Source organism: Aspergillus sclerotioniger (assembly GCF_003184525.1).
Source record: "Aspergillus sclerotioniger CBS 115572 chromosome Unknown BO94scaffold_34, whole genome shotgun sequence".
In the NCBI taxonomy this organism is placed as follows: Eukaryota; Fungi; Ascomycota; class Eurotiomycetes; order Eurotiales; family Aspergillaceae; genus Aspergillus; species Aspergillus sclerotioniger.
In genome coordinates, this window is record NW_020291024.1 from 180,007 (window position 1) to 201,391 (window position 21,385).

The window sequence follows — 21,385 nt, forward strand, 5'->3', positions numbered from 1 at the left end:
TTAGGCTGGGTATTTATATTCATCGGTCCTCTTCCATGAAGTAGTTGTACCTCAGACCGGTGACGGTGCATACCCCTGTCAATAAAGACGCCTGCCAGAGGAACTGGTGATCAGTGCGTAAGTTCTGGTGATGGCGTTACACAAGATGAAGATTTCCCAGATTCGGGCTTTCCTGTTGAAGTTTCCTCGCAGAATAGGGCGACACCGACCGATGCGGTGCATTTACGACTTTGTCTAGGTTCCGTTGAAGATGGGGATATTTGATCAGCCCGGCGGATAAATTCCGCATAGTTGAACCCTAAAATGATCAAATGAGCTGCTGCACTGGAGGCCCCTGGGAGTGGCTGGGCCTGTTACTGGCTGAGCTCGGTGAGAGAGTTGATATGTGGCTAGTGCTGATGAACTTCTTTGTCTGCAGCCGCGCCTTGTCTAGCACCTAACAGGAGGCCCACTTGAGGCATATTACGCGTTAGCTGGTATAGATAGATAGTGTTGCCAAATTAATGGCTCGAAAAAGAGGCGTAGTTGGGGGACCAGGGATATGGTGAATACCGATGTAGATTGTCGATCTCGATGATATCCGATCAGAGCGGATGACTAGATAAAACGAACGAGTCATCGAAAAAGCAAAAGCACGCAGGCTCCTTATAAGAAAGACGACAGCTGACCTAGCCCGCCTGACTGGGTGGGAGAATTCCTATCAGCTGCAGGAATCTTCCTGCAAAAGCCCATAGATAGATCGGAGGCTGGAGGGGAGCTGAAACAGCCTAAACAGGCAACTGGAGAGCCAAGTGGGGCAGGCAAATGTCACAAACTGGTCCAAACACGGCAAACACGGCAAACACGGCAAACGCGCAATGCAACCGCTGCAATCACTGCAACAGATGCAAACCCAACGTCATCCTCGTGTTGGGGGGCCGTCTGGCCTCGGGCGATTGGACCTCTCGTCCGCATGCGTCACTGCCACTGGCTCCATCGGACTGTGTGTGACACCTAATTTTCCTTGGAAATAAACCCGGGTGGTGGAATCCCAAGCCATCCCACCGGAATGCACCCTGCCCAGTATGGTCTGATTGACCTGCAGTGGCCTCGACGGCTTCCACCGGATCGCGGTGGGACAGACTGCCCTGATCTTACTCGCGCTTAGGGCGTCCAGACCATCTTGATGACTCGCTCAGCCATGGTGGACTGTTTGCAAGGGCCCCTGTTTGAATGGCCTAGGAACTGCCTATCTTGATACTAATAGTAGAAAAGTGGGACATCGACTGGATACTTTACCTCGCACCCCCCACGCGAACTTGCAGTTCAGCCATTGGTATAATTTGATCTCCCTGTCGTTGATTTTTCTGCATACTCTCTCTGCAAGGACTGAACGGTTCTCCTCATCTACCCCTCTTTCGTGCCCGAGGACGCCCGCGGGTTGTGCGCATATTATATTATAAGCTCGGTGGCTTACCCTTGACCCGGGGTATTTATTCTACTGAGCGGGTGGCTTTTATGAGCTGTTGCTTTCTTGCTCTCTTCTAGACTCCACTCTCCTCAAATATGTCTCCCTCGTACCCGCTCGTGAAGGGCGTGGACATTGTTGATATCCGTCAGAATGACGTGGAGTTCTCCCTGATAAATGACATCCAACGAGGTATCGATCCCCCAGCAGGCAGCACTCGGTCCATGCCTACAATGCTGCTCTACGATGCTGAGGGGCTCAAGCTTTTCGAGGACATCACTTACCTGGAGGAGTATTACCTCACAAATGCGGAGATCGAGGTGCTAAAAACGCACGCCAAGAGAATCGTTGAGCGCATTCCCGACAATGCGCAATTGCTGGAGCTTGGTAGTGGGTGCGTTCCCTTCTCCTCAAAGCACAACTTAAGGTGACTTCAGGCTCTAACATTCAATAGGAATCTGCGGAAGATCGAGATTCTTCTCCGGGAATTCGAAGCGGCAAGCAAAAACGTGGACTACTATGCCCTGGATCTATCGCTGTCAGAGTTGGAACGCACCTTTTCTGAAGTTTCCCTCGATCAATTTCACTACGTTGAGTTTCATGGCCTTCATGGAACATATGATGATGCCCTCACCTGGCTGGAAAGCCCAGAGAACAGACAGTCACCGACAGTGATAATGTCAATGGGCTCATCAATAGGGAACTTTGACCGTCTGGCCGCAGCGAAGTTCCTGTCACAATTTTCCAGACTCTTAGGACCGTCTGACTTGATGGTGCTTGGCTTGGATAGTTGTACTGACCCGGACAAAGTTTACAAGGCCTACAATGACTCTAAGGGCATCACACAACAATTTTACGAGAACGGACTATCTCACGCCAATGATATACTTGGATACGAAGCATTTAAGCCTAGCGAATGGGATGTTGTGACTGATTATGATCCCGTGGGGGGACGGCACCAAGCATTCTATGTGCCAAACCGAGACGTTACTATAAATGGGGTATTGCTTCCAAAGGGTGAAAAACTTCTGTTTGAGGATGCGTACAAGTATGATGCCACACAGTGCGAGCAGCTGTGGCATGATGCAGGCTTGATTCAGGACGCGGAATTTGGGAATGACTCTGGAGAATATCGTATGTGCACCCTTGAAAGTCCACGACGTTGCAACTGCATGTCAAGTCGCACAGCGTCGAATAGCGCCATGTTACACCAGCATGGGTCCATTTTGCTGACAGTCCGCACAGTCATCCACGTATTGTCTTCGGCTGCTCTGAGCTTCCCAACATCGTCTTCACAGTACGCAGCTCAACCTACCCCAAGCTTCGAAGAATTTCAGTCTCTATGGACCGCGTGGGACATTGTCACCAAAGCAATGGTACCTCGCGAGGAGCTCCTCTCCAAGCCGATCAAGTTGCGGAATGCGTTGATATTTTACCTTGGTCATATTCCTACGTTTCTTGGTCAGTACTCAGCATGCCTAATCTAGCTTGCCGTGTAAGGGAGACATGTTGACTGTGCAGCAGATGTTCATTTGACCCGCGCACTGGGCGAAAAGCCAACTCATCCCAAGTCGTATCGGCTCATATTCGAACGAGGAATTGATCCCGATGTGGACGACCCTGAAAAGTGCCATGCCCATAGCGAGATCCCCGATGAATGGCCTGTCCTTGGAGATATTCTGGACTATCAGGCGCGGGTCCGAAGTAGGGTGCGGTCCGTTCTCCAGAAACATAATGTCGCAGAGAATAGAACCCTCGGTGAAGCTCTCTGGATTGGCTTTGAGCATGAAGCTATGCATTTGGAAACGTTCCTTTATATGCTCATTCAGAGCGAAAGGACAATTTCCCCTCCCGCCGTCCCACAGCCGGATTTTGAGAAGCTCTTCCAGGACGCTCGGAAAGAGGAAAGGCCAAACGAATGGTTCTCTATTCCCGAGCAGACGCTGTCGATCGGACTGCATGACGACGGTCAGTCCGTTCCTCGGGCCTCTTTTGGATGGGATAACGAAAAGCCCGAGAGAACCGTCACCGTCAAGGCATTCGAAGCTCAAGCGCGGCCAATTACCAACGGCGAGTATGCCAAGTATCTACAAGCAAACCAGCTGCCCCAAAAGCCCGAATCCTGGGTCTTGATCAAGCCCGGTCAGACCTACGCGACTTCAAATGGGGCCAGCCAAGGCAGCCGTCGCGCTGCGAATGACTTTATGGCGAACTTTGCCGTTCGCACCGTGTTTGGATCTGTCCCGCTCGATTTGGCCCAGGACTGGCCGGTGATCGCGTCGTACGACGAATTGGCCAAGTACGCCAAGTGGGTGGACTGCAGGATCCCCACCTTTGAAGAAGCAAAGAGTATCTACGCTCATGCAGCTCGGTTGAAGGAAACCAGCCATGGCGTACTAAACGGGCACAGGTACGTATCACGATGTTGTCATTTTAGCCGATAATTGCAGGGCTAACCGACACAGTGAAACCAACGGTGTCAATGGACATGGATACATCAAGACCAACCCCTTGAGGCCTCGCACTCCGGATCACCAGCCGGTACAATACCCTTCGCGAGAGTCCCTGCCGGTGTTTGTTGACCTCGACGATTGCAACGTCGGGTTCAAACACTGGCACCCTACCCCGGTTATCCAGAACGGCGATCGACTCGCCGGGCATGGAGAACTAGGGGGCGTCTGGGAGTGGACGAGCACGGAGCTGGCCCCTCATGACGGGTTCGAGGCTATGCAGATCTACCCCGGATATACATGTAAGCTCCATGGTCTATGTATTTGATCGCGTCTAACTGGCACAGCCGATTTCTTTGACGGAAAGCACAATATCATTCTTGGAGGGTCATGGGCGACTCATCCCCGGATCGCAGGACGCACCACCTTGTAAGCATCGCATCACTTGTTATCCTAGTGGTCCTGGAGCTAACATGCGCAGTGTCAATTGGTACCAGCGGAACTATCCCTACCCCTGGGCTGGAGCACGGTTGGTGCGGGATATCTGAGTGACGTCTTAAGAGAGAGGATTAAGCGCAGTTGATGCAATAGGCTGCAATTGGTTGCCACAGACAGGCAGGTCACCGTGCACCGGTACACCGTAGATTTGGGTATCTCCCACCTGTGGGAGAAGATGTAGTTCTATAGTAGGATCACTAAGGGCCCACCAGCGGGGAGCCGATGACGTGACCCCAATGCTACCCCTCCTCCCCCATCTTTTTTACTCTTCCGCATCCCCGCCTCCATCGTCTTCCCCATTTTCCTTCTCCACGTCCCCATAGACCCAATTCTCACCATGTCGGTCGCGAAAATCACCACCATCTCCCCCATCACCAACCGCCCCCTTCTCACCCGTACCGGGGCCTCCCCGGAGGACATTGTGCGCATCGCCGAGTCCGCCCAGGAGGCCTTTCGCTCCTTCTCCGAATCAACCACTCTTAAGCAGCGCCAGGAGATCGTCACTCGAGCTCTAAACATCCTTGAAGGGAGAAAAGATGAGCTGGCCAAGGAGATAACCGATCAAATGGGCCGGCCCATCGCCTACACCGGGGTCGAAGTCGCGACTGCCATCAAGCGAAGTCACTACCTCACCCGCATCAGTGATTCCGTTCTCGGTGATGACAGCATTATACCGGGTGAAGAAGAGAAGGGCTTCAAGCGATACATCAAACGGAAGCCTGTGGGCGTTATCTTGATCATCTTTGCCTGGAACGTACGTGCCCACTCCACTTGTATACCCGTCGCATAGTATACTAAGCCGAAATTACAAAGTATCCCTACCTTGTCCTCGTCAACAGCTTAATCCCGGCCATCCTGGCCGGCAACGCCGTAATCCTGAAACCCTCGCCCCAAACACCCACCATTGCCGAGGAAGTCACCGCGGCGTTTCACGAGGCCGGCCTCCCCTCGAACGCGCTTCAATACGCGCACTCCGGTTCCGCCACTCTCCTCGAAAGCCTCGTTCGCTCCCCCGCCATCAATCACATCTGCTTCACCGGTTCGGTGGAAGGCGGGCTCGCCACGCAGAAAGCCACCTCAGACCGCATCGTCAACGTCGGGCTGGAACTCGGCGGCAAGGACCCGGCGTACGTGCGCGATGACGTGGACCTGGCTTGGGCGGCGGCGGAGATCGTCGACGGGGCGATCTTTAACAGTGGGCAGAGCTGTTGTGCGATCGAGCGGGTCTACGTGCATCAGAATGTCTACGATGGGTTTGTGGCGGAGGTTAAGAAGGTGCTGAGTGGCTATCGGGTCGGGGATCCGTTTGACCCGAAGACGCAGATCGGGCCTGTGATTTCGAAACGGGCCAAGGAGGGGATCGAGAAGCAAATTGCTGAAGCGCTGGAGAAGGGCGCGAAGGATGAGACGCCGCCGAACGAGACCTTTGATAATCTTCCTGCAGAGGGAAACTATGTCAAGCCGACGCTGTTGACGGGGGTTACCCATGAGATGCGCGTCATGACGGAGGAGACCTTTGGACCAGTGATCCCGTTAATGAAGGTGGAGGGCGACGCGGAGGCCGTTAAATGGATGAATAGTAGTGATTTTGGGTTGACGGCGAGCGTATGGACGAAGGATGTCGCGGCCGCAGAGGATCTGATCGAGTGGGTCGAGGCGGGGACAGTGTTTATCAATCGGTCGGACTATCCCAGTCCGGTGAGTCTTCTCTTTCTCTTTGCGATCTGGAATGTTCTAACAGATAGCAGGACCTGGCCTGGACCGGCTGGAAGAACTCTGGACGCGGCGTGACGCTCAGTCGATTCGGATTCGAGCAGTTTGTCAAGCTGAAGAGCTACCACATCAAGGAGTATCCGAAATAGACGGTGATCCGGCGCTTTGTTTGTTTGTTGATAGACCACAATGACTTTGAATGACAATGACAATGACAATGCCAATACCAATGACAAATTCACAATCAGCCAAAACAGCCATAAGCACTAACCTCGCCATGAAAACCACTCCAACCAACCCCGTCCCTACCTACCTAAGCCCACCGAGACTATCCCCAATATACTCTCACTAATCACCACCCATACCAATCACATCCCTCAGCAGATCCAGACCCCCAAGGGCGTAACCGCCCAGCAATGAAGGCCATGGTAAAAGAAAGCGCGCGTATGGACGGATCGAAGAACCGGATCCTGGCCCGGAGGAAAAAGGTATTTGTATGACTGTGAGAGGGGAGGACATTCCTGGTGTGACGTCCTACATTCAGAGGGATTCAGGACTATTCTTTGTAGATAGGTATGGGGTTCTAGAAGGGGATGATATGATTTGGTTAGTATTAGGGAGATAAGAGTACTCCGTATAAGGGTATTCATATTGATTGTTTTTTGAAGGGTAGATAGAAAGATGGATAGAGAAGATTGTCTACACCCGCAGACCTTCCTACGCTACTTACGGAGTACTATCCCCATATCCAACCCCAATAGATACACAATACTACAATGAACAACACCCACAAACCCATACATACCCATACCTAGATAGATCTAAATCTAAACCCCTGATACCTACGTACCCAAATACCACTCACCTAAATCACATCTCTAGAAGGAATGCCTGCTGAACTTCTTCCCGCGCGATCAGCGACCCTGTAAAACCAAGTAGGCATAGGCATTGTTCGTATGCAAGGGTTCACACAACTCCACGTAACTTGGTTGCCACCCTACCGACCTGTCTTTTTTCGATTTACTGGGTGGGTATCTAGATACGGAGTACGGAGTGAGGATATGGTGTTTGAGACTAGATACCTAATTACCTCATTATATACGTGGTAGGAAATGTATAGTAGGAAGAAGAGGACATAATTAGGTGTAAGGGCGGATTGTATACACTTAGCCATTGTTTGTTTTGCAGATTGCTCTACCTAGTTACTAGTACTTACTTACTTACCTCACAGTAGGATGTGAGTAGCTTTGTTTCCAGCTTAGATACACCAAACTCTGTATCTATATCTATTCTCATTCTAAATTATTCCTCTACTTAGATACTAGGTATCTCTAGATAGATAATAGATAGAGTAATTACTGTACAAAACACGAAGAATGCCGGCTATCTACCCCCGAGAAGCAAAAAAGGCAAAGACAAAGGCTAGAACCATGACTCAAACCAGCAATGCTGACTGACCGACCTCCCATCACCCCAACAATGCCAATGCCACTCACTGCCACTGCCACAACGATAATCGATCTATTCTCGTCGCGTTTATTGCTTCAGCTGCTTTGACGATCGGGCCGATCGGGGACAATAAGGCCTCCACTACCTATTTACCCCCGATTGAGGTGTAGTGCTATTCCGGTTTGGGGTTTTAGCTAGGTACGTAGGTAGTTTGACGATTTAGGAGGTAATCTTTTATTTTATTTAATCTATAATTGAATTGTTATGTTATTATTCTTATAGGTGGTGTAAGTGGTGATTAATGAATGAATGGTTGGCGCCTTGTTTTGGGTATCTTGGCATACCTACTTGCGATGCCTGGGGCGGGTGGGCGGGCGGTGCCTGGCGACGTGGTGTTTGTTTCTATGTTTGTTCTACTTGCCGTGGTACGCAGGTCGTACATGTACAATTGGGGTGATGCTATAAAAAACAATACGTAAGGCAAAGTAGGTATAGTAGATACTTAAGTGGCCAGCCAACAATCTTCGGAGAATAACATCCTGTAACCCTGGGCAGTGGACAGGACAGGATAGGACAGGACGTAAACGCAAGAAAGGGGGCGCATATTTGCTTCTGCGAACCACCCCCCGTCATCTTTAATGAGGGCGCGACACCCGGACCAACGCTGCCAGGGGGGAAACTCACCATACAAACTTACAGCTACAGCACCACCACATCACCACTCTCCATTCTGATTCTGATTCACTACAGCACCACCACCAGCAAAGAATGTGTCACATACGCAGTACGAAGCCTTCACATACATAAGGCTGTCACAGTGGGTTTGTCGTGCCACAGAATTTGCCGATCAGCTTAAGCCTGCATTGCACGGGCGGAAAACCGTTGTTCGAGAGAGGGCCAAATCGCCTGCAGGGCGTCGGGGTTATCTGCTATATATCCTGGCCGGCCTCTTTTCTTCTTTTTTTTCTCCTCTTGGTTTTCTCCAGCGCCCAATGTCCTAGAACTTGCCGCCTGTCCTTCCTTTTCTATTCTTGTTCTTGTTTCGGTGTTTTGCATCCCTGGTCCCTCGTTTGATAGAGCTCTTGTGTGGCGTCCACTCGCTTTGTTGATCCGCTTCGCCTTAGTCCCTTTTAATTGCCTCGGTCCTGCTTGTAGATAGTGACCGATCTCGACTCTCCTTCATCCTGACATCTTCACATCACATCACTCCCACCTCACTTCACCTCAAACTCATCTCAATCACCATGGACTGTTTTCGGCAGATTGCTCGACTGGTCAAGTCCCCCTTTCGGCGCGAGAAGCAGCAGAAGGTGTTGGAAATCGTGAGTCCCAGCCCCCCCTCTTCTCTCCCCTCCGCTCCACCTCCCCGGCCCCCAACCTACCAGCCATACTAATGCATCTCAGGGTCCCCCCACCGACTTTCGAAAAGAGGAATTACCCGCGTTCTTCACGGATGACGAGTCAGTAATCTCGCGCCCTGACTGTGCTGACCATCAGTCTGACCATCGCTTGCAGTGCGGCCACCCTGCACAGCCGGGGCTCGACCCTCGACAAGGAGAAGGAAGCGGCCGCCACGGCCATGGAACGCCAACCATCGACACGAGACAAGATTAAGACGCACGTCCGGAGGCTGAGCGTCCGAGTCGCCCGACCTCTTTCCAACGCCGATGAGCAATGAACCGGTGCCGGCCACTGCAATGCCGGTCCATTCGCCAGTTACGCCCAGACGGAATCATACCCTCCATCGTGATCACAGTCTGCACCTCAGAACAAGAATGTTGGAACTTCGTTCAGACGCGACTTCTTGGCCTTGGGATCCACGCCGCGTGGATTCGGCGGACGTCCGCCTAACGACGAGGAGGATTTCTGGCCCTGCAACTCAATGGGTGACTGATGCGGCTCTGGCAGCCCATCAAAGTCATCAAATAATAATCTCTTCCTAGATTTGGTCGCGGTTGGTGTACTGTATCTACCACTCATAGACTGCACGCTTCTCATCCCACCCTCTCCTGTAGCGCGATGCAGCGAACTGCTTCGCAAGCTAGATGTAGAGCGCGGTTGCGTCCGAGACGGCCGTGTTGGCGTCCTTGTCCGTGCGTCCAGATCGTCGTCTTCCCCAGTTGTTTCACCCAGTAGATCGTCCTCTGCCTCCCTTGCCGCCCCATCTGTAACGCTGTCTCCGCTGCCCCGGCTGGTCCCAGCAGCCTGCATCCCGGCGGCCGCCCGCGTCGACGACTTGATACCCTGCATGCCGACCAAGGACCGCACCTTTCGCGGGCTGATCATGAGATCATGCAGCGAAGTACCCGCCCAGATCCGATCTTCCTCAGGCCCCTCCGTCTCCTCTTCAGAATCCACAGCCGGTCTGTTTCCAAGTTTCTGCAAGCCGGCTTTCTGCTGGGCCGACAGCTCCGCCGCTGCAGCCTTCTTCCTAACCTCCTCGCTCGTCGGGGTGACTCCATCGGTCGGGCGAGCGATATTCTGTATCGCCGTAGCATTTTGAAGCTTGGCTTCCTTTTTCCGCCGTAGATATTCCGCATAGTGCAAGTGCTGGGTGAACGTTTGCGCGACCGCGTAGAACTCGTCCTCAACCATCATGTATATATCGTCTTTGTCGAACCCCTCGCGTAGATACCTTCCACACATTAACAATCCCTCTTTCATCTCTACCTAGTGACCACATACTCTTCGGTCGGACATCGATGAATCGGCGAAGACGGCGGCGTAGGAGCTATCCAGCAAGACGTCAGTTACCGGCCTATCATCATGAAAGTCGCATCGAAAGCAGAGCACATACACGATCGGAGAAAATCCCGCCTCTTTATGCGAGACCCCGGGGTCTCTGCTTTCGGTGTCACATCGTCCTCGCTTCTGGGATCCGTCGTCTCGGGCTTCACGGCTCGTCGTGGTGTCGAGGCCTTTGGCTCTCGTTTGATGGTCGCTCCATTGTTCAGCCACGGGAGATTCCGGGGCATCCTTGTTGCTGCTCAGGAGGTGTCGGTAACCGGCATGATCTTCTCGAGGAGGGGAGGGAGTCAAGTGAAGATCGGAGGGAGTGGTGAAAGTCGCAGAGAACGAAAGAAAGGGTCAGTGCAGACCGCCGAAACGCGGCTTTCCGCTCCCCGCCTCCGCACGGGTGCCTGGCTTAGATCCACCCGAAGAGTCACAACAGTGACAGCACATTGCTCTGGTGCGGAGATGTTGTCGGTATGATTCTTGCGTATGATGGTTCTCTTCTAGGTAGGGAGAAGAAGGGAGCTTGCCTGGCAAATTGTGGTCTCTCCGGAATGGTCCTAGGCAAAAGTGAAGCGCTTCGCCGCTGAGCTACAGAAGGCTTGGGGGTAGGTACTTGTCCTTATTTGATCAGAATGAGAGGGAGAAAAGGGAAGAAATATTGGGGTTTGGACCATGGTCCCCTTCTAGTTATGTTCCAATAGGTAGAGCGCTTACTGTGTACAGCTGAGAGACAGGGTCCTCCATGCAGACCGTCTCCAAGCCATCACGATTCACAATAGATGTCTGTGCAAATCTCGGGTCTCTGATTTCAATCTATTCTAATCCCCATATCAAATCCGTAGTACAAACTCTCATGCTGCCCTGAAACGCCGAAAATCAAATCATAACCCCCATGTCAATCAACATGCCAAATCCCAGTGTTACAAACAATCCACGTGAAGTAAATCAACGTCGAATAACGCCCGTCCAGTACAATGCCGTGAAAATCTGTAGCTGGAGCGTAAGCAGATAGGTATTCTCCACCCTACACCTCACCAGGCCTCTTGCTGTTACAGCTCACGATCTTCACCTTATCCGCTGACACGGTGGTCTGGTTATCTAGTTTGAACGTAACGTCTTTAATAAGGAAGGTCCAGACTTCGTCGCAGAATCGGTAGGTATCGAGATGGCCCTGGATGATGACGAAATATGTTAGCTTCGGCTACCTCCTGGACATTCTTCCCCTCTGCATCCAAACGTACCTTGAACGTCAATCTGGCGCGCACTTTGTCCGCAAGCACTTCCGTGATGATGCGGTCAAAGGTGGAGAGGATCTTCATCGCGAGCTGAGGCTCGATCCGGCCTTCGTTGATCAGGTCATCGAGAGTATCGGTAAGGGAGAGTCCGAGGCTGCACATAAGCGTTAGTGGTATGTCTTGGAAGGTGGTTGAGGGGACTGCAGTACCTGCTCCCGCGATAAAGCTCGTAGTATGCCTGGGCGCTCATGTTTAGGGTGACAGGGAGAGGCGACAAAGGAGATGGAGACTAGAGAGCGTAGGTAGGTGGAGCCGGATGATTGCGATCAGTTGGTCGCGGGGAGTAGATATCTGCACGTGATTCTGAGTCATGTGATGGTGAAGCGATTACATCAAAGGAAGGGCGCCACTCAATATCAATCATTTTGTTTCTTCGTGTAAAGTGTAATTGAACTCTTTGTTTCGCTTCAAGATACAATGAGATTGGTTTCAGAGTTTTTCTCTCCGCTCCGCATTCGGACAGCTCGTCTGTCAGATGCTTTCTTTGGAGCAAGGTATATAACTTCCACTGCGCACAGGTTGGCAGACACAAGAGGTTGGTAAATATCGGTCTTGTTTCCCTGTCGAAGATAAGACTGAGATCAGCGTAGATCAAGAATCACCTCAACAAAATCGGACAGATGCATCAAGCCCGACATCACAGGAAAAGCGCAAGCTAGAAAAAGCCAAAAGCGTTGCTCAAGCAGACCAAGAGCTCCGAGAGCGGCTCGAGCAAATGTCTGGTGGAGGCGGTGCTGCAGGAATCGAGTACGAGGATGGGAAGCCTAACGCCATGAAACGCAGCGTCCGAAACAACATGTTCCGCTATATCTGAGCCAGGTGACAACTACCCGTTGCAATGCATCCACAACAGGGCGTATGCCAAGGAGGAGTGCTCACGCGAGTCGAGTCATAGCATCCGATACCGATTGCCAATTATTTGGAAAAACTCAAGTCCTTCGATAAAGAAGCTTGGCTGAACCTGGCTCGTCCAACTAGTTGCAGTTGTATGGACAAGTGCGAGTTGATCCAACGAGGCTTCCAGCTGGATCAAGGTATCTGGCAATGCCAATCAATGACCACAAGACGACGGATCATGCCCCAAGGAAACCTAGGCAGAAACCTGTTCGAGAACCATCAATACGAATGGATGTGACTGTCAGGATAACGTCAAATTCTGTCAATTTCTGAATCCTGGGTCCTATGTATGATAGACAAGAGCAGATTAAGACTAAAGAACAGACCAACGTCTGCTTGAAAATGCCATACCCAGTAGGGTTCTATGTACCAATGATGAAACCAAACTCCTTAAATCGCTCACCAAGTCAGGCCCAAATTTCAGTATTTTCTCAATCATCATGAAGCAGTGAGAGCGCATCACCCGTTACCAACCATTCCGGCAAGGACGCCAGCACCAATGACACCGCCATCCGAGGCTTCCCGTAGGAAGACCGACTTCCCACTCTTCTGCGGGCCCGTCCTCATGATGAGCCGGTCGATGTATTGTTGGCACGTCTCCTTAAAGTTGGGATAATGCTGGATGATACCACCAGTGTACGCCACGACCAGTTCCTCAGGGCCTGATTGCCAGTCGGCAGGAGTGGGTGTAGGAGAGAGGACCGGAACAATCGGGCCGTGGCCGCTCCTAGAGTCACTCGAATTGGCTCCCTCCGGTCCCAAGGTTGATGGAGAAAGACTCTTCGATACAGCAAACAAATCTGGAGTGCCGTTGTATTCAGGCAAAGAGACATTGGGATTCTGCGGCGAACCCTCGTGGCTGTCCACCTTCAGTTCAATCTCCTGCGCACATGCAAGTAACCCCACAACTGCCGCGGCGATCAGACCAGCAGATCGTCTCTGTACAGTCCTGGCAATCTTACGAAAGACAGCTGCCGACACAGCATCCCAGCCCCACTCGCTGTTCTCTGGTGGAGGCAGAGAGCGAGACAACTCATCGGCAAGCTCCTGGTCCGACCGAGAGCGGGCAACTTTATCCGAAACGAAAGTGGTGGTCAAGGCATACTCCTGGATGAGCATCGCGGGTAGTACTCTCCTAGAGAGCTTACTGACATTTGTGAGGTAGTCATAGAGCACGAGCCGAATGAGCTCACCAATGTATCGACCACCTGTCAGGTATTCAAACGGTTGGAAACCGGGGCGTACACAGGCCCTATCAAGTTCAATATCCCATTTGGTTATGATGTTGAGCTCTCTCAACGGGAGAGCAGCACCGGCGATCGTCCATTCAGTGTTAACAACCGTTTCCTCCGCTTGTGGATCCTTTGACTTCACATGCTTCGCCTTGGAATCATGTAGCATACCGAGCTTCATTGGGATTGTGGCATTACACCCTGTGCCCACAATCATACCCATAGCCACCCGGCTATTGGGCAAAGATTTCACAGCATATGCAAGGGAAGCTAGTGTAGCAACAGTATCGTTGGTGATGGCGGCAATCTTGAGTTTGGGGAGTTCAAAAAGCTTCCGGCGTTTGCTAGAAGGCTCGAATTCGTTATCTGGGCGCCTTGTGTGCTTTTCATACCCACTCAGTAGAATTTTGCGCAGATCAAGGTCTGACGTGATGGCAAACCCTTTACCCATGGGCATCAACGTAGCCTCCGTGAGAGACTCTTGCCTGTGGTTGGTCAGTCAAACAAATTTAAGTGTAGCAATGCTGCAGCTTATGCGGGCCACAACAGGGGAATAACTCACATTATCGGGAAACTGAAGGTAATGCCCATCTCCAGCTCTTCCGGGATGTGGCCTCTTGTTGCCTCTGAAGTCAAGCTCTCCGCCACCACTTCCGCAATGCAGTCCCCAATCCACGAGAATAAGTCCTCTGCCTTGTCCATCTTCAGATGCTCCTGTATAGGCCATGCTCTTTCCAAAGTCCGCCTAACGCGCTGTCGCTGTGCTTTACGGATCGTGTCCCGGGATCTCTCCGACGCGTCTGTGGAACGTACGTCTGACTCGGTAGCTTCCCCCAGCAATTCGATGAATGCCACCCGCAGGTTAGTTCCACCGACATCAATAGCCAGATACCGGCCTGTCTCCAAGCCGGTAGGCAACCTAGTCACTGGTGTCGGCAAGAACTGCTCCTTAGAATGCAGAGCCAAATCCCGATATACGACGGAAAATCGGCGTGCAAGTTTATACAGGACGGCTTCATCCAAAGCTATAGGCGACAGGAATTCGTCAAGCATACGCTGACGTTCCAGGTATTCTTGAAAAGCAGGGTCCATGTCAGCACCATCCTCCTCGTCATCTTCCACTGGTTCTTCATGCATATGTTCATGCTCATCATCCTGGCTCTTATCGACCCCTATCGCATTAATCGACGCCATAATGTGGGAGAGCTTGAGCCGAGCTGAGCAGCAACGTAGGCAAACAGTCGGCTCGTGTGACTTGTCGCCAGCAAGCAGTGACCGCGGAATTCTTGTACAACGGAGCGGTAAGTCGACGGAAGAAAGGGCTCAGGTATTGGCTTTATCTGTTCGTCCTCGCGGAATGTCCTGAGGGGAAGGTAGGACGGGATGTGGAGAATTCAGGAATGAGAGTCCAGGTTCCGATGATAAGGCGCATACGATTTGAAGGATCCCACAATGCTGGAGGATCTTGAAGCTGGGATGTCCAGCCCTAATCGCGAATTACCGCTGTAATGGCAGTTCCAGGAACGATGCGTTGTCAACGAGAAAATGCTATCTTGCAGTCAACCTATGCAGTGACGAGTGTGACGGTTAGTTCCTAAGGTTACAGCGAATGGATGGTCGGGTCTCAACATTGTCGACTGCAGTGACGCGTGTATGCAATACGATAATGGGTGGGGGGGGACAGAAATGCTGAGAAGGGTACAACCGTGACGATCCTAATGCAGGGAGCCTTGGGTGCTGCCTCGAGAGAGAGCAGGGGACCAGCATGTAGGAAGGGGAGGGGGGAAGGTGGAAAAGCAGAAGCAGTGACAAGGACAATGACATACAAGTATTTGTGGAGATCCCGCAGATGCTCGTCCCAACCGAAGATGGCAATAAGGCTGAGCCGAGGGATGTACTCCGTAGTCGATAAAGATAAGTATGGAGAGGTATGCCGGATGGAACAAAAGGACGGGATCGACGGAAGAATGGCGGGAACCATCAATTAAGTATTATGATCATTACGATAAAAAATAACAGGTCCAGCCAGTGGATAAGAAAGCATTGCCGGTCCCCACCACACGGGAGAAGACGACGAGGAGAGGAGCAAAGGGGAGAGGGAGGGAGTGAAGAAGAATCCTAATCGGGGGTTAGGAGGTCGCAATGGACTAATAATGGAGGGAGACTAGGAAAGCAAGAGGAGAGTCAAGACGAGTCTGGAGCTGCTCAGCTCCAGAGCCGCTGGAAGGGGAGCTGATGCGACCATCGGCGCGGACGATGTGACGCTGGCCGGTCAGTCGACAACCATGGATTTGTTGATGGTTCGATCGGGCCCCATGCGGTCCATGGGCGAGAGAGCATGCAATTATTGAATATTGTGCTCTGTCGGTTCTCGTGGTGTGTCCAAACTGCCACTTTCTTCTTCCCTTGATGGTTTGCTTGGCTCATTCATTGTTGATTGACTGATTCGTTGTACCCGCCTGCCCGCCATCGTGTCTTTTCCTCTCGTGGTCTTTTCCCCTCCTGGCCAGCTCTCCTTCCTTTTCCCCAACCGACCCAACGTCACCTTCTCCTCTTTCTTCTCTTATCGATGCCACTACTTTAGTGCATTGGACTACCAACAATGGTGGTGTCCTTTTTCTGATTAGCAACCTTTTTTTGATTCGGTTGCATTTATTATTTCCCCCCCTCTTCCTTTCTTGTCCCTTCCATTCTCCCCTTTCTCTACACAGTAGTACTAGGTACTACCACTTTCTCGTTGTTGTCAGATACCTATTGTCCCAAGTGATGTCTTGTATACTTACTCAGCCATAATCGAAGACCTCATCGGCCCAATAACCCAAAGCAGGGGCGGAACAGTCGCTTACGGGAAGGGGAAAAAAGGGAAAAATGAAACGAATCTCGGAGCCACTCTTGTCAACGCCTAAATAAGCCATGTGGTAGACAGTGGGGCGATGCCTCCATTTGTTATGCACAGACTCAACATCATCACCATCGAGTCAGAACCCGATGGTTTCCAAGCCTTAGTTTACTCAGGGTGTTACATTCCAACACCCCCATTCGTTGCCAATGCCGTGTGAGTGGATAAAGAAGCAAAAGAGGGGGCATGCGCTTCGGCCTCTTTGCTTTCTTCGTATACACCATTGCACACGAAGTGACGTTCTACCGCTCCGGGTCAACCGTCATTCTGGAAAGCTAAGTGGAATCACGCCCCCGTATTCCAGCCACACATACATCAACTGACCTCTGACGGCACAAACAATAAGATCTTTCTATCTACGAGGTGCAAGGTCAACACCCTTCGTTACGGTTGTCATCGTACCATGTTGCAACTTCTTCTCGTAACGAGTTTCATAAGGCAGCAGATGGCGACCTCGGGTAGATTACCTAGCCTGGGGTGGATTGGACCTTGTCACTTGTCAGAGTCAGACGGAGTACTCCGTACGGAGCACCGTGCTGTCACTATACAGTCTCCGAACTCCGAAGTCGGAGGGCCGTTGGGGAAGTTGGAGCGAAAAGATAGCCTGCGGAGCGAGATGGCCAGTACGTAGACTACCCCTGGGATCTGCGCGATAGGCCTTAGTCTAGGGCCACCGGACCCTGTAGTAGTCCGTCATAGCAGGTTTGTTCAGTCCCTTAGCTTGTTTGACATCGGAGGTCTCTCCCTGAATGCCTGGGTCTCCCGACCAAAACGTGATTGACTACGGTGTATGGAGTCGACGGAAAGCAACTAATTCGGAATATAATTGTCACAGCACACCTACAGGGCCATTTTAGCGCGCACACTGTAGCGTGCAAGGGCTAGTCGAGTGGAGTCTTCCGAGTACTAGGCTACTAGTCCTTTGCAGTTCTGCTGGCATGAGGCCTAGTGATAGGCTGAATGATGCCATTCGCGGGCTTGTTCCATGGCCCTATATTAGTCTATCCAACAAAATCAGTTGTGACTACCTACTCCGTGGCGGTCGTGCCATGTGACGCGCGTTTCTTCAGTACTTGAAGCCTGCAAATATCGCGCATTTTCGGAGGTTTTGCCAGATGCTTCTCATCAGTCATGCGACTAACTCTTTGGAGCAGTTTTAGTAGCCCAGAAACCAGGCATTCGCCTATAGTTCATGGTTGAGCATTGGCGGAACCACCCTTGGTAGTCAGACATTATACTCCGTAAGTAGTGTCGGTCGCCCTTCGACCATCGTCCGGCTGCAGATGCAGCTCCAATGCCCTAGTCGAGAAGGCTGTTGCCAAGAATTGTATGCCCCTGCAGCGCAACAAACTCAATGTGCTTGTTTCAACGACGGTCCAGATCATGCATCGATCGCTCTGTGATCTCATCTGCTTCGCAACGTTGAAGGCTCTGGTCGAGGCTACGAGAGTACCACTTCGAAGTCGGATAAGTATGAGACTGCTCCACAGCAGGGCAAATTTACTTTCACCGGTGCTACATCTTTCGGGATGATAAGTAGAATGAAAAGCACGCACGGAAAGCATCGGATGGGTGGTCTTCAAGTCAAACTCTCCAGAGACTGATGCAACCCCAAATGGATGATTCCTTGATGGTAGTCTAGTGTAATGTAATGGGAGTGGTTGTAGCGCTAAGCGCCTTTGGAGTCATGGACGGTGACCCCTTCGATTTGTGAACGATAGAGAGAGCCCTTTCATCCATCTATCGATCGCTTAAAGTGCATGGAACTCAGCTGGCTCCATCCACGACCGGGTCGCCCAGGGAGGAGGAGTGAGTGTAACGCGAGGAGGATTTGCCGGGTTGCTCCCGGAAACCCCGCCGAATGGCAATTGCCGGATCCGATCGCGATCTCCCCACACCTGCTCTGATTCCATCCCATCATCGTCACCATCACCATCCCTTCCCTTCCCTCTTGAACTTAACCGACCAACCCCTCTGTTACTACCGTTCATTTAGCGGCTGGTAGTTACAATGGAGAAACTCCAAGTTCAACCCAAGACCGACCACGCCGGCTACGTCGATATCTCCGAGTCTGCCGTTGCGCGCCCGATCAGCACCCGACGCGACCGGGTTGTTGCTCGGCTCGCCGCCTGCTTGGGGCTCATCGCAGTAGCCTTCCTGGCTCTATCCTGGGCCCCCATCTCCTTTTCCGGCATTAAGTTCTTCTCGTGTCATGGATGGAAGAGACACCACGATGATTCTTCGCTTCAGGAAGCTCCGTTGATGGAGGATCCACTGCTCGAAATGTTTCCACCAGTTCGGGTCCTATCATCGAGTAAGAAGATTCCTCTGGAGGCTCACATCATGAGTAAATGCCCGGATGCTCGGGACTGCCTGCAACAACTTGTCCTGCCAGCTATGGAGCAGATCAGCGACAAGGTTGACTTCGAGTTGTCCTTCATTGCCGAGTGCGTGGACATCCATCCCTTCCGCTTGCCGGTGTACAAAGCTAACACTGCGCCCAGAGTATCTAATAAATCGTCGGAGATACAATGCAAGCACGGTCCCACCGAGTGCATCGGGGACATGCTCATCCTCTGTGCGGCCAACCTGCCCTTCCCGTCGGAGAGCGATACTGTTTGTCCCACAGTGTCTCGTACTCCGACTATTCGGTCTCTCGGGTTTGCCAACTGCCTGATCAACTCGTATACCGATATTCCGAGCCGTGATCTGGTTGAGGGCTGCGCCTTGGAACATGGTATCGATTTTGAAGCCCTGAATAGGTGTGCTAGTCAAGAGAACGATGGCTTTGATGGCGACGATGACGGCGATGAGCACACCCCGCCAAGTGGCATTGCCCTGCTGCGGAAGAGTGCTCTGCACAGTGCGGAGCTCAGCGTCAAGACCAGTTGTACTCTTCGGCTGGACGAATCTGTTTGGTGTGTTAGGGACGGTGGAGTCTGGAAAGACTGCGTGAAAGGAGGAGAGGGCAGTAAGGTCTCAGTGCTTGTAGACGAGGTGAAAGAATTGTGGGAGAAGGCCAATTGAACCTTGAGTATATATTATGGGATGCACGAAAGTGCTATGACTGATGTGACACCGCATGCGATGCAAAAGCGACGATTCCGCCTAACCTATGCTTTGTATCTAATTATGACAATTTGAGTATACTACCTAATGATAATTATTGATTCGTGAATCAGCAAGAACCGATCCTGGTAGCTCTGTCAATTGCACTACGTGGAAGGATTGATGCCACTTCAGCACAATACATATGGCTCTCACAAATGGCCGCTTTCCACCACTGCAATGGTTATGGCTATGGCTAGGCCAAAGCCCCCCTAACAACGATGTGATCAAATCCACGGCAACCATTCACTGCCTACCCATTTATGTGCTGCTCCATCACGTACACAGAAGCTGTATAGTTAAGGCTACATCCGCTGCCTTGTCCTGTCACATCTTTCGTTTGCCAACCAGTGAACATATATCTCACGAGACCTTCATTTGTCTTTTGAAACATCTCTCATTTTCTTTCTCCCTGCAAGCTGGCTTGGTTTGGCCGACTCTCACTCTAATCCCTGGAACAGCGACCATGTCGAGCCTTAGTACTCACTTATCCAATCCCTTCCAGCGAAAGGTCGATGAGCTCGTCCAGAAGCACGACCGCATCACTGAGCCTAGTCCGGCTTTGCGTGATATTCTTCGGGACCCGGAAGGCCTGGCATCTCTCGTAAATGCTATCCGGCGCCATGTTTCGCTCGTTCGCTGCCGGTCCCAGGATCTCGAAGACGCGCAGATCACCATTTATGACCAAGCACTGTTGGTTCTGTCGAATTATGGAAACGACCCCAGAGATACGGGCGCGCTGGAGCTCTACCTAACCGAGTTTCTGGGAATAGCGCCGATGTCCACCGTTTTCCAGGCCCGACAGTCAATCAATGACCATGTTACTCTCCAAAAAGTTCTACATAGAGGTATCTCTATTCACTCAATATACTCTGTGCACACTTCTCACTACCATCACAGTGACTGGATCCGGCCACACACCTAATAAAGCTACAACCGCCAACATCGACGCCCGTGAGAAGTCCGAGCATACACCCAAAGCCCACGACGTTAGGGAACGCCACCAGAATACCGACGGCGTAGCCCATTCACAGCCTGGCTCAAGCCCCGATGATACCCGTATCCGTGAACAGGCCCATCGTCTGATCCAGGTCTACTGCGCGGCCAAGAAAGAATATGACGACGAAAAGCATCGCGAAGGAGTGCATGATCTGAGCTTAGTCCGATATCTACGAGACACAGCCGAGAATACGCTTCTATATCTCCAGGGTAATGGCATGTCGGACTATCCGTTCATCCAGGATATCGAGAACTCTTTCAAGATGGCAAAGGATAAAGCCGCCCAGCTGTCTGGTGGTCGGGGACGCCGTTTCGACGAGCCTCGTGAGCCCAGGTACCCTCCCAAACACAAGCGGAGACGAGGGGTGGATTCTTATCGGCCACGGGATGAGTGATGGCTAAGTTGGGTGGGATTCAGTTGCTGGTAGTTGAGACATGAGTGTTATGAGATTTACTAACATGTATGCTGGAAATCACCTTGTTACTTACTATTGGAGAAGGCGAAGACGGGAAAGTTCCATGAATTTGAAGGCGAGAGAGGGACCGATGACTGGCTGGCTGTATGTACTGCTGCTATCTATGGATGGCTTGGCGCAAATCCCCGTCGTTAGTGGCCGCCACGTGCCCCCCGACTGGCTCTCCATCTTGTTTTCCTCCCATCT

At 51.7% G+C, this 21,385-nt stretch overlaps 10 protein-coding genes across 10 annotated transcripts; 7 read left to right on the forward strand and 3 right to left on the reverse strand.

The window, feature by feature from the left end:
* Window positions 1-1,545: 1,545 nt before the first annotated feature.
* On the forward strand, window positions 1,546-4,445 carry BO94DRAFT_475956 (DUF323 domain protein; the record flags this gene model as incomplete). Its single annotated transcript, XM_025608584.1, has 7 exons — window positions 1,546-1,841; window positions 1,902-2,581; window positions 2,693-2,908; window positions 2,969-3,857; window positions 3,913-4,199; window positions 4,245-4,326; window positions 4,379-4,445. The coding sequence occupies 7 exons, from the start codon at window positions 1,546-1,548 to the stop codon at window positions 4,443-4,445; spliced, it is 2,517 nt and encodes an 838-aa protein (XP_025463141.1).
* Window positions 4,446-4,652: 207 nt separating this feature from the next.
* Window positions 4,653-6,350, forward strand: BO94DRAFT_539314 (aldehyde dehydrogenase family protein). Its single transcript, XM_025612681.1, has 3 exons — window positions 4,653-5,149; window positions 5,209-6,093; window positions 6,144-6,350. Exons 1-3 carry the CDS (start codon window positions 4,733-4,735, stop codon window positions 6,255-6,257), a joined length of 1,416 nt encoding a protein of 471 aa, XP_025463142.1. The 5' UTR covers window positions 4,653-4,732; the 3' UTR covers window positions 6,258-6,350.
* A 2,357-nt stretch (window positions 6,351-8,707) lies between these two features.
* BO94DRAFT_252171 (uncharacterized protein) lies at window positions 8,708-9,278 on the forward strand. The gene is made up of 3 exons (XM_025606439.1): window positions 8,708-8,879; window positions 8,962-9,017; window positions 9,073-9,278. The coding sequence occupies exons 1-3, from the start codon at window positions 8,802-8,804 to the stop codon at window positions 9,233-9,235; spliced, it is 297 nt and encodes a 98-aa protein (XP_025463143.1). The 5' UTR covers window positions 8,708-8,801; the 3' UTR covers window positions 9,236-9,278.
* Window positions 8,962-10,609, reverse strand: BO94DRAFT_539317 (uncharacterized protein). Its single transcript, XM_025612682.1, has one exon. It carries the CDS (start codon window positions 10,153-10,155, stop codon window positions 9,322-9,324), a length of 834 nt encoding a protein of 277 aa, XP_025463144.1. The 5' UTR covers window positions 10,156-10,609; the 3' UTR covers window positions 8,962-9,321.
* Window positions 10,610-11,074: 465 nt separating this feature from the next.
* Window positions 11,075-12,273, reverse strand: BO94DRAFT_501331 (transcription initiation factor IIA subunit gamma). The gene is made up of 3 exons (XM_025609430.1): window positions 11,738-12,273; window positions 11,535-11,682; window positions 11,075-11,464 (listed from the first exon to the last, which is right to left on the reverse strand). Exons 1-3 carry the CDS (start codon window positions 11,776-11,778, stop codon window positions 11,318-11,320), a joined length of 336 nt encoding a protein of 111 aa, XP_025463145.1. The 5' UTR covers window positions 11,779-12,273; the 3' UTR covers window positions 11,075-11,317.
* BO94DRAFT_475993 (uncharacterized protein) lies at window positions 12,172-12,402 on the forward strand (the record flags this gene model as incomplete). Its single annotated transcript, XM_025608587.1, has 1 exon — window positions 12,172-12,402. A coding segment is annotated over one exon (231 nt), but the record flags the coding sequence as incomplete, so codon positions are not given.
* A 534-nt stretch (window positions 12,403-12,936) lies between these two features.
* Window positions 12,937-15,126, reverse strand: BO94DRAFT_252227 (hexokinase family protein). Its single transcript, XM_025606441.1, has 2 exons — window positions 14,280-15,126; window positions 12,937-14,202 (listed from the first exon to the last, which is right to left on the reverse strand). Exons 1-2 carry the CDS (start codon window positions 14,909-14,911, stop codon window positions 12,945-12,947), a joined length of 1,890 nt encoding a protein of 629 aa, XP_025463147.1. The 5' UTR covers window positions 14,912-15,126; the 3' UTR covers window positions 12,937-12,944.
* Window positions 15,127-16,930: 1,804 nt separating this feature from the next.
* BO94DRAFT_252218 (uncharacterized protein) lies at window positions 16,931-17,675 on the forward strand. The gene is made up of 2 exons (XM_025606440.1): window positions 16,931-17,239; window positions 17,452-17,675. Exons 1-2 carry the CDS (start codon window positions 17,020-17,022, stop codon window positions 17,499-17,501), a joined length of 270 nt encoding a protein of 89 aa, XP_025463148.1. The 5' UTR covers window positions 16,931-17,019; the 3' UTR covers window positions 17,502-17,675.
* A 951-nt stretch (window positions 17,676-18,626) lies between these two features.
* BO94DRAFT_476056 (GILT family protein) lies at window positions 18,627-19,643 on the forward strand (the record flags this gene model as incomplete). The annotated part of the gene is made up of 2 exons (XM_025608592.1): window positions 18,627-19,063; window positions 19,121-19,643. 2 exons carry the CDS (start codon window positions 18,627-18,629, stop codon window positions 19,641-19,643), a joined length of 960 nt encoding a protein of 319 aa, XP_025463149.1.
* An 884-nt stretch (window positions 19,644-20,527) lies between these two features.
* BO94DRAFT_539321 (uncharacterized protein) lies at window positions 20,528-21,241 on the forward strand. The gene is made up of 2 exons (XM_025612683.1): window positions 20,528-21,144; window positions 21,213-21,241. The coding sequence occupies exon 1, from the start codon at window positions 20,537-20,539 to the stop codon at window positions 21,116-21,118; it is 582 nt and encodes a 193-aa protein (XP_025463150.1). The 5' UTR covers window positions 20,528-20,536; the 3' UTR covers window positions 21,119-21,144; window positions 21,213-21,241.
* Window positions 21,242-21,385: the final 144 nt, after the last annotated feature.

Coding starts and splice junctions, on each gene's coding strand:
- BO94DRAFT_539314 (XM_025612681.1), top strand. CDS start 4,733: ATGTCGGTCGCGAAAATCACCACCATCTCCCCCATCACCAACCGCCCC. Junction 5,150..5,208: donor TGATCATCTTTGCCTGGAAC/GTACGTGCCCAC, acceptor GAAATTACAAAG/TATCCCTACCTTGTCCTCGT. Junction 6,094..6,143: donor GGTCGGACTATCCCAGTCCG/GTGAGTCTTCTC, acceptor AACAGATAGCAG/GACCTGGCCTGGACCGGCTG.
- BO94DRAFT_252171 (XM_025606439.1), top strand. CDS start 8,802: ATGGACTGTTTTCGGCAGATTGCTCGACTGGTCAAGTCCCCCTTTCGG. Junction 8,880..8,961: donor AGCAGAAGGTGTTGGAAATC/GTGAGTCCCAGC, acceptor AATGCATCTCAG/GGTCCCCCCACCGACTTTCG. Junction 9,018..9,072: donor GCGTTCTTCACGGATGACGA/GTCAGTAATCTC, acceptor CATCGCTTGCAG/TGCGGCCACCCTGCACAGCC.
- BO94DRAFT_539317 (XM_025612682.1), bottom strand. CDS start 10,155: ATGATGGTTGAGGACGAGTTCTACGCGGTCGCGCAAACGTTCACCCAG.
- BO94DRAFT_501331 (XM_025609430.1), bottom strand. CDS start 11,778: ATGAGCGCCCAGGCATACTACGAGCTTTATCGCGGGAGCAG. Junction 11,683..11,737: donor GAGCTTTATCGCGGGAGCAG/GTACTGCAGTCC, acceptor GCTTATGTGCAG/CCTCGGACTCTCCCTTACCG. Junction 11,465..11,534: donor GCGCCAGATTGACGTTCAAG/GTACGTTTGGAT, acceptor GTCATCATCCAG/GGCCATCTCGATACCTACCG.
- BO94DRAFT_252227 (XM_025606441.1), bottom strand. CDS start 14,911: ATGGCGTCGATTAATGCGATAGGGGTCGATAAGAGCCAGGATGATGAG. Junction 14,203..14,279: donor ACCTTCAGTTTCCCGATAAT/GTGAGTTATTCC, acceptor GACCAACCACAG/GCAAGAGTCTCTCACGGAGG.
- BO94DRAFT_252218 (XM_025606440.1), top strand. CDS start 17,020: ATGTTGCAACTTCTTCTCGTAACGAGTTTCATAAGGCAGCAGATGGCG. Junction 17,240..17,451: donor CCTGCGGAGCGAGATGGCCA/GTACGTAGACTA, acceptor TAATTGTCACAG/CACACCTACAGGGCCATTTT.
- BO94DRAFT_539321 (XM_025612683.1), top strand. CDS start 20,537: ATGACCATGTTACTCTCCAAAAAGTTCTACATAGAGGTATCTCTATTC.